We start from the raw sequence: 15,368 nt of genomic DNA, 5'->3' as shown, positions 1-15,368 counted from the left end.
CGTGTTTGGAGTCGAATTGTATCAATGGAGGAGGAACTTCAAAGGGATATGCGAACGTTCTGTGCGCGTCCATTTCCTTTTAATTCCTTTATTTTAATTAAAATAATTAATTATTTTAATGGTTTTGAGTTTTATACATTTCAATGACTTGACAATCATTTTAACCCCTTTTTCTGCGATTCTTTAAATTTATTTTTTAAAATATTTTCTACATATTCCAAATTAACTTAATTTTTCTCTTTTATTCATCTTCTTTCAATATATGCTCTTGTAAATACATGCCCCCTGCAAAGCTGAATAACTGTAGACATCCTTTTCATTTTTTAAAAACAAATACATTTTATTTATTTACATACTTTTCAAGTTTATACATTTCGCTACATTCATTTCGACATTTCAGAACTTGACTTCCTCCCCCCCTCTTTCTGCGGTTCCTTAAATTTGTTTTGAATATCTCCTGCATATCCAAATTAACTTAATCTGCTCATTTATTCATTCTTTTATTTGTGATTTTCAGTTTCGTACATTTCATTGATTTTACATTTAAACCCCTCTTTCCGCAGTTCCTTAAATTTATTTATTTTTATTTATTCTGCATATCCCAAATTAATTTAATTTGCTCTTTTACTCATCTACTTTCCTCGGAGGCACAGAAGGTGCTTGCCTGTAGTTTTGACTCCAGAGAATCCTGCCCTTTTCACTTTCATAAAAGCCAAGTTTCTAGTCCATAGTACCGCTTTTTTTCACCTGGCCAGAACTCGTCGGATCTCAGTTCCGGCACCTCTCAGGTGGTCACCATTGCCATTATAAAATAACAGCTGTTTTTTATCTGAACAATTGTTTTTAATATTTATCTGTGTTGTTTTAAATGAGACTATCTTCAGTGTGGGGACGCGGGTGGAGCTGTGGGTTAAACCACAGAGCCTAGGACATGCCAATCAGAAGGTTGGTGGTTCGAATCCCCGCAATGACGGGGTGAGCTCCCGTTGCTCGGTCCCTGCTCCTGCCAACCTAACAGTTCGAAAGCACCTCAAACTGCAAGTAGATAAATAGGTACCACTCCGGCGGGAAGGTAAACGGCGTTTCCGTGCGCTGCTCTGGTTCACCAGAAGCGGCTTAGTCCTGCTGGCCACATGACCCGGAAGCTGTACGCCGGCTCCCTCGGCCAATGAAGCAAGATAAGCGCCGCAACCCCAGAGTCGGCCATGACTGGACCTGATAGTCAGGGGTCCCTTTACCTTTACCTTTATCTTGACTGTGAGCCCTGAAAGACCTGCACCCTGGCTGGCTGGCCCTTTTCCCATCTGGCCTGGGAGAGTGGAGTGCGGACTGACTCCAGCTACAAAAGCCGAGGCTGTTGAACAGATTCTTGGGCTGGAGTATTGTTTACGGGGCGCTGAGAGAGCCATTGCTGTTACAGTGGTACCTCGGGTTACAGACGCTTCAGGTTACAGACTCCGCTAACCCAGAAATAGTACCTCAGGTTAAGAACTTTGCTTCAGGATAAGAACAGAAATCGTGCTCTAGCAGCACGGCAGCAGCAGGAGGCCCCATTAGCTAAAGTGGTGCTTCAGGTTAAGAACAGTTTCAGGTTAAGTACGGACCTCTGGAACGAATTAAGTACTTAACCCGAAGTACCACTGTACTGATATTATTGTTGCATCTTTAGTTTCTTATGATTTACATGGAAACTGTTTCCGTTCGGTTGTGTACTTTTTGATGTGTTTTATTTATTGTTGACGACTTTCGTTATGTTTGTAATTACGTAGATCTTGTCATGTTGGAAGCCACTTTGAGCGTAGCTTCAACTATGGGAAGGCAGCTTACAAATAAAATTATACAGGTAGGTAGCCGTGTTGTTCTGCCGTAGTCGAAACAAAATGAAAAAAATCCTTCCAATAGCACCTTAGAGACCAACTAGACAGCATCTTAAAAAGCAGAGACATCACCTTGCCAACAAAGGTCCGTATAGTTAAAGCTCTGGTTTTCCCAGTAATGATGTATGGAAGTGAGAGCTGGATCATAAAGAAGGCTGATCGTCAAAGAATTGGTGCTTTTGAATTCTGGTGCTGGACGAGACTCCTGAGAGTCCCATGGACTGCAAGAAGATCCAACCTCTCCATTCGGAAGGAAATCAGCCCTGAGTGCTCACTGGAAGGACAGATCCTGAAGCTGAGGCTCCAAGACTTTGGCCACCTCATGAGAAGAGAAGACTCCCTGGAAAAGACCCTGATGTTGGGAAAGATGGAGGGCACAAGGAGAAGGGGATGACAGAGGACGAGATGGTGGGACAGTGTTCTGGAAGCGGCGAAGATGAGTTTGACCAAACTGCGGGAGGCAGTGGAAGACAGGAGGGCCAGGCGTGCTCTGGTCCAGGGGGTCACGAAGAGGCGGACACGACCAAATGACTAAACAACAACAAGAAGTTAGTTATTGGTATGACCTTTCGTGTGCATGCATACCAATATCTGAAGAAGTGTGCATGCAAATAAAATGATGATGATGATGAAGATGATGATGAACGAGGAAGGCGTTCACAGAGAGTTCCTGCACCTCTTTATTCCCCCTACACCGCCTTTGGAAATCTCAGAAGTGTTTGAAAGCACAGATATCTGGAACGTTGGAAGAACAGACAAATCTCAGTGGAAAGTGAGCAAAGCAAAGGCCAGGGACAGATTTAGCTTTGATGAGGCCCTCAGCTCCTGAAGGTAATGAGGCCCTTTATACGTCCAGCTGTCCTTTGTCAACAACAAACTGCCGCTGTTTTTTTGTGTTGAATCTATGCTATATGGTAATTTATGGACCTCATAGGTATCTCAAGCCATTTGCCCATGTGGCCCTGCAACCAGTCCATGCAGAAAGTAGGCACCCTATATATAGAAAGGAGCAAACCAGGGATATTTTAGGGAGCAGGCAGGGCCCATGACTTACCAGGGGTCAGCAAACTTTTTCAGCAGGGGGCCGGTCCACTGTCCCTCAGACCTTGTTGGGGGCCGGACTATATTTTTGAGGGGAGAAATGAACGAATTCCTATGCCCCACAAATAACCCAGAGATGCATTCTAAATAAAAGCACACATTCTACTCATGTAAAAACACACTGATTCCTGGACTGTCCATGGGCCGGATTGAGAAGGCGATTGGGCTGGATCTGGCCCTCGGGCCTTCGTTTGCCCACCCATAACTTACACCACAGGAGCCTACAGAAACACAAAACACTGTTGCTGTATGTAGGTTTTATGTCATTTGTTTTTTATCTTATATTTTGGAAATGTACATCCAGTTGTTTTTTCCGCTTTAATTTTTTCGGGGGGCCCTAAGAGAGTGGGGCCCTAAGCCATAGCTTGTTTCGCTTATACGTAAAGCCGGCACTGCACGGTGAGGCAGAGGCAATATTTCCGAAATAAAATAAAGAGCAACCTGGTCTCATGTGTTCCTCCAAAGGTATATCAGGAAAAAACATCTGCCGTCCCAAGAGAGGCTCGCAGCAGCAGCAGCTGGGGACAGGGGATAAACAGAACCGGGAATTATTTGCAAAGGACCGTATGCTGATGGGTGCAGGGTCTGGGTGCCAGAGCCTTGCCACCCTTCCACCCCACAGCCGTGACCCCCTTCGGCTCCGACACAGCACCCTTGGGGCACAGCTTGCCTAACTGAATTCTCCGCTGGAAGGTGGGTGCGATTGGGTTTCCGGGCTCTGTGCCAAAGCCCGGCTCGCCTTACCTCTCTGCCATTCCACCTGGAGGCCAGGGGCATCAATAATTCAACCGGGGCGATCGTCTCCCGTTGTCCAGGTGAGGGGGGGACGCAGGTGGGGGCCCCGAATGCTGCGTAGGGCCAAGCGACCGAGCCGGGAAGGATACGCAGAACGGCAAGGAGGGACGCCGATGGAGAACGGTGTGTCCCGGGAAACCGGGGGCTCCCAGGCCTCGTCCTCTTCCTCCGAAGGGGGCCGGGGCACCCCGGGGCAGAGCGGGGGCACCCCGGCGCCCCGCCAGCCCCGCGTGAGACCCCGACTCATCTTCCACACCCAGCTGGCCCACGGAAGCCCCACCGGAAAGATTGAAGGGTTCACCAATGTCAAGGAGTTGTACGCCAAAATCGCAGAGGTCTTCGACATCTCCCCCACAGAGGTGAGGCCTTTCTGGGTGGGGTGGAGAAGGAGAAATTCGGTTCGTAAGAGGAGACTCGCTTGCCCATCCGAACACCCTGTTCCATCCCCTCCAACATTTCTGCCCTGAAAATAGGGACGTCCTATTCCATCCCCTCCAACGTTTCTGCCCTGAAAATAGGGACGTCCTATTCCATCCCCTCCAACGTTTCTGCCCTGAAAATAGGGACGTCCTATTCCATCCCCTCCAACGTTTCTCCCCTGGAAATAGGGACGTCCTATTCCATCCCCTCCAACGTTTCTCCCCTGGAAATAGGGACGTCCTATTCCATCCCCTCCAACGTTTCTCCTGTGAAAATAGGGACTTCCTATTCCATCCCCTCCAACTTTTCTCCCCTGGAAATAGGGACGTCCTATTCCATCCCCTCCAACGTTTCTCCTGTGAAAATAGGGACGTCCTATTCCATCCCCTCCAATGTTTCTCCTGTGAAAATAGGGACATCCTATTCCATCCCCTCCAACGTTACTCCCCTGAAAATAGGGACGTCCTATTCCATCCCCTCCAACGTTTCTCCCCTGAAAAGAGGGACGTCCTATTCCATCCCCTCCAACGTTTCTCCCCTGAAAATAGAGATGTCCTATTCCATCCCCTCCAACGTTTCTCCCCTGAAAATAGGGACGTCCTATTCCATCCCATCCAACGTTTCTCCCCTGAAAATAGGGACGTCCTATTCCATCCCCTCCAACATTTCTCCTGTGAAAATAGGGACATCCTATTTCATCCCCTCCAACGTTTCTCCCCTGAAAAGAGGGACGTCCTATTCCATCCCCTCCAACGTTTCTCCCCTGAAAATAGAGATGTCCTATTCCATCCCCTCCAACGTTTCTCCCCTGAAAATAGGGACGTCCTAAAGAAACGCGGGACATTCCGGGATCAAATCAGAAACCGGGACAGCTTCCGTAAATCCAGGACTGTCCCTGGAAAATAGGGACATTTGGAGGGTCTGCTGTTCTCACATGGATAACCCAGAATCAGGATTCGAACACGAGCTCTCTTCCCTCCTGCAGCGTCCGGCAACTGGTATTTAGAAGCCTTGCTGGCTCCCCTCAAGAACGCGGCCTCTATTTTCACGGCAAGCCTTTCGCCCTCCATGCATTTATCCCATCCTCTTTTAAAGCCATCCAATTTGGTGACCGTCCCTTGTACCCTGTGGCAGGGAGTCCCCTAGATTAACTATGTGCTGCGTGAAGGAGTCCTTTCTTTTACCGGCCTGGAATCTTCTGACATTTGCCGGACGGCCCCAAAGTTCTAGAGTCAAGAAACGCCACTCTCTTTGGAGCTTCTCCAAATTTTGCACCGGGTTTGATGAGGCCCTAAGCTACTGATGGTAATGGGGCTGTTTATATGTCCAGCTGTCCTTTGTCAACAACAAATTGTCGCCGTTTTTTGTGTTGAATGTATGCTCTATGGTCATTGATGGACCTAATAGGTATCTCAAGCCATTTGCCCATGTTGCCCTGCAACCAGTCCATGCAGAATGTAGGCACCCTATATATAGAAAGGAGCAAACCAGGGAAATTTTAGGAAGCAGGCGGGGCCCATGACTTACATCCTAGGAGCCTACACAACACAAAACACTGTTGCTGTATGCAGGTTTTCTTTTACTTGTTTTTTATCTTATATTTTGGAAATGTACATCCAGGTTTTTTTCCTCTTTAAATTTTTTTGGGGCCCCCAAGAGAGTGGGGCCCTAAGCTACAGCTTCTTTTTTAAAAAAGGTAAAGGACCCCTGACACTTAAGTCCAGTTGTGGACGACTCTGGGGTTGTGGCACTCATCTCGCTTTATAGGCCGAGGGAGCCGGTGTTTGTCCGCAGACAGTTTTTCCAGCGGGACTAAACCGCTTCTGGCGCATGACGAAAACCAGAGTGCATGGAAACACCGTTTACCTTCCCGCCGGAGCGGTACCTATTGATGTACTTGCACTTTGAGGTGCTTTCGAACTGCTAGGTTGGCAGGAGCAGGGACCGAGCAACAGGAGCTCACCCCGCCGCGGGGATTCGAACCGCCGACCTTTTGATCGGCAAGCACAAGAGGCTCCGTGGTTTAGACCACAGTGCCACCCGCGTCCCTACATAGCTTGTTTAGCTTATACGTAAATCCGGCACTGTGTGTGGGTTAAACCACTGAGCCTAGGACTTGCCGATCGGAAGGTCGGCGGTTCGAATCCCCACGACGGGGTGAGCTCCCGTTGCTCGGTCCCTGCTCCTGACAACCTAGCACTTCGAAAGCACCTCAAAGTGCAAGTAGATAAATAGGTACCGCTCTGGCGGGAAGGTAAACGGCGTTTCTGTGCGCTGCTCTGGTTTGCCAGAAGCGGCTTAGTCCTGCTGGCCACATGACCCGGAAGCTGTACGCCAGATCCCTCGGCCAGTAAAGCGAGATGAGCGCTGCAACCCCAGAGTCGGCCGCAACTGGATCTAACGGTCAGGGGTCCCTTTATCCTGAATCCTTTTTGCTTCTCTCCCTCCGCAACCCCCTTTTGACTCCCTCACCTCTTTTTCGACATCCCCACCGCAACCCCTTGCTGGCCGACCCCACCGGGGAGAAAACCTTAAGCGTGGATCCGTTCTTTCCCCCAGATCCTTTTCTGCACCCTGAACACTCACAAGGTGGACATGCAGAAACTTCTCGGAGGCCAGATAGGTCTGGAGGACTTCATCTTCGCCCACATCCGCGGCGAGACGAAGGAGGTGGAGGTGACGAAGACGGAGGATGCTCTAGGTCTCACCATCACAGATAACGGGGCCGGATGTGCTTTCATCAAGGTCAGGATGAGGCCAGAGAAGGTCATGTAGGGAGATCTGAGTAGCTGAAAATGCAGCTTTTCTTCCTTGCAAAGTTGAATGACTGTACACATCATTTTCATTATTATTATTATTATTATTATTATTATTATTATTATTATAAAATCCATTTTATTTATTTAGACTTTATGTACAGTGGTACCTCGGGTTAAGTACTTAATTCGTTCTGGAGGTTCGTACTTAACCTGAAACTGTTCTTAACCTGAAGCACCACTTTAGCTAATGGGGCCTCCTGCTGCCACCGCACTGCCGGAGCACGATTTCTGTTCTCATCCTGAAGCAAAGTTCGATACAATACGATACGATACGATATCTTTATTGTCATTGTCCCATGCAGAACAATGAAATTGAAAAACTACATAAAACTACATAAAAACTACATAAAACTACCATAAAACTACATAAAGCTACCACAAAACAACATAAAACTACTACATAACTACATAAAACATTCAAAAACCCCTAGGTTCATAACCTAAAGCACTATTTCTGGGTTAGTGGAGTCTGTAACCTGAAGCGTATGTAACCTGAAGCGTATGTAACCCGAGGTACCATTGTATTATTATTAAATCCATTTTATTTATTTATACTTTATGTATTTATTTATACTTTTCATTTCACTTGTTTATGCATTTCACAGTGGTACCTTGGTTTTCAAACTTAATCCAGTCCGGAAGTCCGTGCCAAAACCAAAGCGTTCTAAAACCGAGGCGTGCTTTCCCATAGAAAGGAATGAAAAACAAATTAATCTGTTCCAGACTTTTAAAAACAACCCCTAAAACAGCCATTGAACATGGATTTTACTATCTAACGAGACCACTGATCCATAGAATGAAAGCGATAAACAATGCACTGCAGTCACTCAATCGATCCATCAGTAGCTGGACTGGGTCCCACGCAGTCACGAAAACAAAACGAAAAGAGCCACAAAAACAAAAATGCAAAATAAATAGCAAAAACAAACAGCGTAACACTCAAATCGGAAGCGTAACACTCAAAACGGAGCATGTTCAGCTTCCGAAAAAAGTTTGCAAACCAGAACACTTACTTCCGGGTTTGCAGCGTTTGGGTTCCAAGTTATTTGAGTACCAAGGCATTTGAGAACCAAGGGACCGCTGTACACATCGTTTTCAGGTAATTTATTTTTTTGAAGTTTGACAGGCTGTGTCTCTTAAATGGGACGGTGTGCCAGAAATTTAGCTGATGGTGCATGCATTCCATTAACTTTGTTGTTGTTTAGTTGTTTGGTTGTGTCCGCCTCTTTGTGACCCCCTGGACCAGAGCACGCCAGGCCCTCCTGTCTTCCCCTGCCTCCCGCAGTTGGGTCAAACTCATGCTGGTAGTTTCGAGAAGACTGTCCCACCATCTCGTCCTCCGTCGTCCCCTTCTCCTTGTGCCCTCCATCTTTCCCAACATCAGGGTCTTTTCCAGGGAGTCTTCTCTTCTCATGGCCAAAGTCTTGGAGCTTCAGCTTCAGGATCTGTCCTTCCAGTGAGCACTCAGGGCTGGTTTCCTTCAGAATGGAGAGGTTTGATCTTCTTGCAGTCCATGGGACTCTCAAGAGTCTCCTCCAGCACCAGAATTGAAAAGCATCCATTCTCCGGCGATCAGCCTTCTTGATGGTCCAGCTCTCACTTCCATACATCACTTCTGGGAAAACCAGAGCTTGAACTATTCGGACCTTTGTGGGCAAGGTGATGTCTCTGCTTTTTAAGATGCTGCCTAGGTTTGTCATTGCTTTTCTCCCTTAACCTACAGCGCATCAAAGAAGGCAGCATTATCAACCGCATCCCGGTCGTGTGCGTCGGAGACAGCATCGAGGCCATCAACGACCAAACCATCGTCGGGTGCCGCCACTACGAAGTTGCCAAGATGTTGCGTGAAATGCCGAAAGCCCAGCCCTTCACCCTACGCCTTGTGGAGCCTAAAAGGGCCTTTGGTGAGTTGGGGGGGGAGAGGAAGAACCCCCTTGAGGGGGGCTGGGGAGAGGCAGTGGCCGGAGTGTGTGTGGATTTTGCACAGGGGTAGAAAGGGACGCGGGTGGTGCTGTAGGTTAAACCACAGAGCTTAGGACTTGCCGATCAGAAGGTCGGTGGTTCGAATCCCTGCAATGACGTGGTGAGCTCCCGTTGCTCGGTCCCTGCTCCTGCCAACCTAGCAGTTCAAAAGCTCGTCAAAGTGCAAGTAGATAAATAGGTAACACTCCAACGGGAAGGTAAACGGCGTTTCTGTGCGCTGCTCTGGTTTGCCAGAAGCGGCTTAGTCCTGCTGGCCACATGACCCAGAAGCTGTACGCCGGCTCCCTCAGCCAATAAAGCGAGATGAGTGCCGCAACCCCAGAGTCGGCCACGACTGGACCTAATGGTCAGGGGTCCCTTTACCTTTACCTAGACCTCAGCCTCCAGTGTACTTGGGAATGGATGGTCCTGAATGGGTCATTGTGCCCCTGAAGGACCAGGTGCACAGCCTGGGAGTCATTCTGGACTCTCAGCTGTCCATGGAGGTGCAGGTCAATTCTGTGTCCAGGGCAGCTCCATATGGTACGCAGGATGAGACCCTCCCTGCCCGCAGACTGTCTGGCCAGAGTGGTGCATGCTCTGCTTATCTCCCGCTTGGACTACTGCCATGCGCTCTCCGTGGGGCTGCCTTTGAAGGTGACCTGGAAACTGCAACTAATCCAGAATGCAGCAGCCAGACTGGGGACTGGGAGTGGCTGCCGAGACCACATAACACCGGTCTTGAAAGACCTACATTGGCTCCCAGGGCGTTTCTGAGCACAATTCAAAGTGTTGGTGCTGACCTTTAAAGCCCTAAATGGCCCAGTAGACCTGTAGGAGCATCTCCACCCCCATCGTCCATCCCGGACACGGAGGTCCAGCTCCAAGGGCCTCCTGGCGGTTCCCTCATTGCGAGAAGTGAAGCTACAGGGAAGCAGGCAGAGGGCCTTCTCGGTGGTGGCGCCTGCCCTGCGGAACGCCCTCCCACCAGATGTCAAAGAAATAAACAACTACCTGACTTTTGGAAGACATCTGAAGGCAGCCCTGTTTAGCGAAGCTTTTAATGTTTAATGGGTTATTGTATTTTAGTGTTCTGTTGGGAGCCGCCCAGAGTGGCTGGGGAAACCCAGCCAGATAGGCAGGGTATAAATAAGATATTATTATTATTATTATTATTATTATTATTATTATTATTATTATTATTATTATTAACATCTCCAGGTTGGACTCGGAAGGTCCCCTAGTCCGGAACCCCCGGAAATCTGCTGCCAGAACCCCCCAAATGTTTCAAAGAGCGAGCCGGGGGCTGCGCAATATTCCACAGCGATTTGCGCGCCCTGGATGCGAGTGTGTTGCACAGCGTGCAAGTTAGACAGCAGCTGGCCAGAAACAGAATTGAGTTTGTCAAAGCAACCTAACTTATCGAAGCGATGCCCTCCTTTTTCTGCTTCCTAGACATGATCAGCCAGAGAACACGAAGCAACAAAGTGCCCAGCGAGGGGAAAGTGGCCAGCGGAAAGGAGACACTGCGGCTACGAGCCAAGAGCAGCGCCACGTTGGAGGAGGCAGTGAGTCGGTCCGGGTCCCGGTTTTGGTCCGTGGTTCGTCCCGGCTTCGGAGGTGTCGAAACAGCTCCTTGCTAAGGGTGCAAGAGAGCTTAGGCACGCCTCTCCTTCTGTCCCAGCCCGTTGCCTACGCTTTTTCTCCTGTAAAATCGCAGAATTGTAAATTGGGAATGGGCCCCAAGAGTCATCTAGTCCAAGAATCCCCAAACTCGGCCCTCCAGACGTTTGTCCCCTGAAAATAGGGACGTCTTATTCCATCCCTCCAATGTTTTTTCAGTGAAAATAGGGACGTCCTTTTCCATCCCCTCCAACGTTTCTCCCCTGAAAAGAGGGACGTCCTATTCCATCCCTCCAATGTTTCTCCCCTGAAAATAGGGACGTCCTATTCCATCCCCTCCAACATTTCTCCCCTGAAAATAGGGACGTCCTTTTCCATCCCCTCCAACGTTTCTCCCCTGAAAATAGGGACGTCCTATTCCATCCCCTCCAATGTTTCTGCCCTGAAAATAGGGACGTCCTATTCCATCCCCTCCAACGTTTCTCCCCTGAAAATAGGGACATCCTATTCCATCCCCTCCAACGTTTCTGCCGTGAAAATAGGGACGTCCTATTCCATCCCCTCCAACGTTTCTCCCCTGAAAATAGGGACATCCTATTCCATCCCCTCCAACGTTTCTGCCGTAAAAATAGGGACATCCTATTCCATCTCCTCCAACGTTTCTCCCGTGAAAATAGGGACGTCCTAGTCCATCCCCTCCAACGTTTCTCCCGTGAAAATAGGGACGTCCTATTCCGTCCCCTCCAACGTTTCTGCCGTGAAAATAGGGACGTCCTATTCCATCCCCTCCAACATTTCCCCCATGAAAATAGGGACGTCCTATTCCATCCCCTCCAACGTTTCTCCCGTGAAAATAGGGACGTCCTATTCCATCTCCTCCAACGTTTCTCCCGTGAAAATAGGGGCGTCCTATTCCATCCCCTCCAACGTTTCTCCCCTGAAAATAGGGACGTCCTATTCCATCCCCTCCAACGTTTCTGCCGTAAAAATAGGGACATCCTATTCCATCCCCTCCAACGTTTCTCCCGTGAAAATAGGGACGTCCTATTCCATCCCCTCCAACGTTTCTCCCGTGAAAATAGGGACGTCCTATTCCATCCCCTCCAACGTTTCTGCCGTGAAAATAGGGACGTCCTATTCCATCCCCTCCAACATTTCTCCCATGAAAATAGGGACGTCCTATTCCATCCCCTCCAACGTTTCTCCCGTGAAAATAGGGATGTCCTATTCCATCCCCTCCAACGTTTCTCCCCTGAAAAGAGGGACGTCCTATTCCATCCCCTCCTACGTTTCTCCCCTGAAAATAGGGACGTCCTATTCCATCCCCTCCTACGTTTCTCCCCTGAAAATAGGGATGTCCTATTCCATCCCCTCCAACGTTTCTCCCGTGAAAAGAGGGACGTCCTATTCCATCCCCTCCAACGTTTCTCCCCTGAAAATAGGGACGTCCTATTCCATCCCCTCCAACGTTTCTCCCCTGAAAATAGGGACATCCTATTCCATCCCCTCCAACGTTTCTGCCGTGAAAATAGGGACGTCCTATTCCATCCCCTCCAACGTTTCTCCCCTGAAAATAGGGACATCCTATTCCATCCCCTCCAACGTTTCTGCCGTAAAAATAGGGACATCCTATTCCATCTCCTCCAACGTTTCTCCCGTGAAAATAGGGACGTCCTAGTCCATCCCCTCCAACGTTTCTCCCGTGAAAATAGGGACGTCCTATTCCATCCCCTCCAACGTTTCTGCCGTGAAAATAGGGACGTCCTATTCCATCCCCTCCAACATTTCCCCCATGAAAATAGGGACGTCCTATTCCATCCCCTCCAACGTTTCTCCCGTGAAAATAGGGACGTCCTATTCCATCTCCTCCAACGTTTCTCCCGTGAAAATAGGGGCGTCCTATTCCATCCCCTCCAACGTTTCTCCCCTGAAAATAGGGACGTCCTATTCCATCCCCTCCAACGTTTCTGCCGTAAAAATAGGGACATCCTATTCCATCCCCTCCAACGTTTCTCCCGTGAAAATAGGGACGTCCTATTCCATCCCCTCCAACGTTTCTCCCGTGAAAATAGGGACGTCCTATTCCATCCCCTCCAACGTTTCTGCCGTGAAAATAGGGACGTCCTATTCCATCCCCTCCAACACTTCTCCCATGAAAATAGGGACGTCCTATTCCATCCCCTCCAACGTTTCTCCCGTGAAAATAGGGACGTCCTATTCCATCTCCTCCAACGTTTCTCCCGTGAAAATAGGGACGTCCTATTCCATCCCCTCCTACGTTTCTCCCCTGAAAATAGGGACGTCCTATTCCATCCCCTCCAACATTTCTCCCATGAAAATAGGGACGTCCTATTCCATCCCCTCCAACGTTTCTCCCGTGAAAATAGGGACGTCCTATTCCATCCCCTCCTACGTTTCTCCCCTGAAAATAGGGATGTCCTATTCCATCCCCTCCAACATTTCTCCTGTGAAAATAGGAAAAGCAGGATATTCCGGGATCAAAACAAAAACCAGGATGGCTTCTGAAAATCCCTGGAAAACAGGGACACTTGTAGCGTCTGCAAAAGGTCCACCCCATACGACACAACGCCCCCCTGGCAGCCCTTGCATTTCCCAAGCTTTGTTTGATACGCGACATCTTCTGGGACTTTGCCCACCCATCCCAAGCCACGGCCTGGGGGTCCACGAAGCTGACCTCCCCCCTTTCTCCCGCTTGCAGCCCAGCGAGCGCGAGGAGGAAGCGGCCGGGAAAGTCGACGACCTCCTGGAGAGTTACATGGGGATCCGAGACGTGGAACTGGGTGAGTGGAGAGGGGCAGGTCTCATACCCTCTGAGACCCCCGGAGAGTCGGTCAGCCTGGGGTTGGGGGGCCGCGATCCTGAGCTGGGTGAGACAACGGACCCAGGAGAGAGCTGGGTTCAGATTCTGCCATGCATCGGAAGGTCGGCAGTTCGAATCCCCGCAATGACGGGGTGAGCTCCCGTTGCTCGGTCCCTGCTCCTGCCAACCTAGCAGTTCAAAAACACCTCAAAGCGCAAGTAGATAAATAGGTACCGCTCCGGCGGGAAGGTAAACGGCGTTTCCGTGCGCTGCTCTGGTTCGCCAGAAGTGGCTTAGTCCTGCTGGCCACATGACCCGGAAGCTGTACGCCAGCTCCCTCGGCCAGTAAAGCGAGATGAGCGCCGCAACCCCAGAGTCGGCCACGACTGGACCTAATGGTCAGGGGTCCCTTTACCTTTACCATTGCAGACACGTGGTTTATATACTGAACGTATGTGTTTGCCTTGTACATTTATGAACATTTATTTTATATATATATATTTTTGCTCTATAAGACTCACTTTTCCCCTCCTAAAAAGTAAGGGGAAATGTGTGTGTGTCTTACGGAGCGAATGCAGGCTGCGCAGCTATCCCAGAAGCCAGAACAGCAAGAGGGATTGCTGCTTTCACTGCGCAGCGATCCCTCTTGCTGTTCTGGCTTCTGAGATTCAGAATATTTTTTTCCTTGTTTTCCTCCTCCAAAAACTAGGTGCATCTTGTGGTCTGGTGCGTCTTATAGAGCGAAAAATACAGTATATATAAGACCTTAGAATTCCTATAACAAAAGAATTGTAGAGTCGGAAGGGGGGGACACCCCAGGGTCATCTAGTCTGACCCGCTGCAACGCAGGACTCTTAATGCCCCTGAATGGTAAATTTGGCAATGGGAAACTTCTCTGGTGCCTTCCTTTCATGTCTTGCAGCCTCAAGCATGGTGGAAATGGCCAAGGGACGGCAGGGCTCCGAAGATTTCGCCCGCGGCCTGGATCTCCTTCTGGGCGAATTTGCCTTCCCTGAGGAGTTTGTCGCTGAGGTCTGGAGAACCATCTGCGAGGCCAAGGGCAGCCCCAAGTAGAGGCGAAGATCTTCTGTCTCTCCATCCTTATCTCTCTTCCGCTAGGCTTCCTGCGCCTCTTATCCCGGCCGGTTTTTTCAAGGTCTTTGGTTTCCATCCAGACACACAAACACTGACACCCAAACTCGTTTTTCTCTTTCTTTAAGAAAGGAAAGAAAAGCAGAATTAATCTGCAGGTCTTGTTTGTTCATTTTTTTAAAGAAGCGCCCTTCTCATACCCTCCGATGAAAATAGGGACGTCCTATTCCATAATAATACAGTGGTACCTCGGGTTAAGTACTTAATTCGTTCCGAAGCTCCGTACTTAACCTGAAACTGTTCTTAATTTGAGGTACCACTTTAGCTAATGGGGCCTGCTGCTGCCGCCGCATGATTTCTGTTCTCATCCTGAAGCAAAGTTCTTAACCCGAGGTAATATTTCTGATTTAGCGGAGTCTGCAACCTGAAGCGTCTGTAACCCGAGGTACCACTGTAATAGTAATAGTTTTATTATCTATACCCAGGCTGAGTTGCCCCAGCTACTCTGGGCAACTTCCAGCATATATAAAAACATAATAAAACGTGAAACTTTTAAAACTTCCCTGTACAGGGCTGCTTTCAGATGTCTTCTAAAGGTTGTCAAGTTACTTATCTCCTTGGCTCAGGGTTGCATAATTCCATACCGTCCAATGTTTATCCAACAAAAATAGGGACATCCTATTCCATCCCCTCCAACGTTTCTCCCCTGAAAAGAGGGACGTCCTATTCCATCCCCTCCAACGTTTCTCCCCTGAAAATAGGGACGTCCTCTTCCATCCCCTCCAACGTTTCTCCCCTGAAAATAGGGACGTCCTATTCCATCCCCTCCAACGTTTCTCCCATGAAAAGGGGGACGTT

At 49.0% G+C, this 15,368-nt stretch overlaps 1 protein-coding gene across 1 annotated transcript; it reads left to right on the top strand.

The window, feature by feature from the left end:
- Positions 1–3,199: 3,199 nt before the first annotated feature.
- GIPC3 (GIPC PDZ domain containing family member 3) lies at positions 3,200–14,629 on the top strand. Its single transcript, XM_053372675.1, has 6 exons — positions 3,200–4,132; positions 6,753–6,938; positions 8,736–8,916; positions 10,430–10,542; positions 13,317–13,398; positions 14,341–14,629. Exons 1-6 carry the CDS (start codon positions 3,824–3,826, stop codon positions 14,490–14,492), a joined length of 1,023 nt encoding a protein of 340 aa, XP_053228650.1. The 5' UTR covers positions 3,200–3,823; the 3' UTR covers positions 14,493–14,629.
- Positions 14,630–15,368: the final 739 nt, after the last annotated feature.

Source organism: Podarcis raffonei, chromosome 18, assembly GCF_027172205.1.
Source record: "Podarcis raffonei isolate rPodRaf1 chromosome 18, rPodRaf1.pri, whole genome shotgun sequence".
In the NCBI taxonomy this organism is placed as follows: Eukaryota; Metazoa; Chordata; class Lepidosauria; order Squamata; family Lacertidae; genus Podarcis; species Podarcis raffonei.
This window is presented reverse-complemented; position numbering and strand designations above follow the sequence as displayed.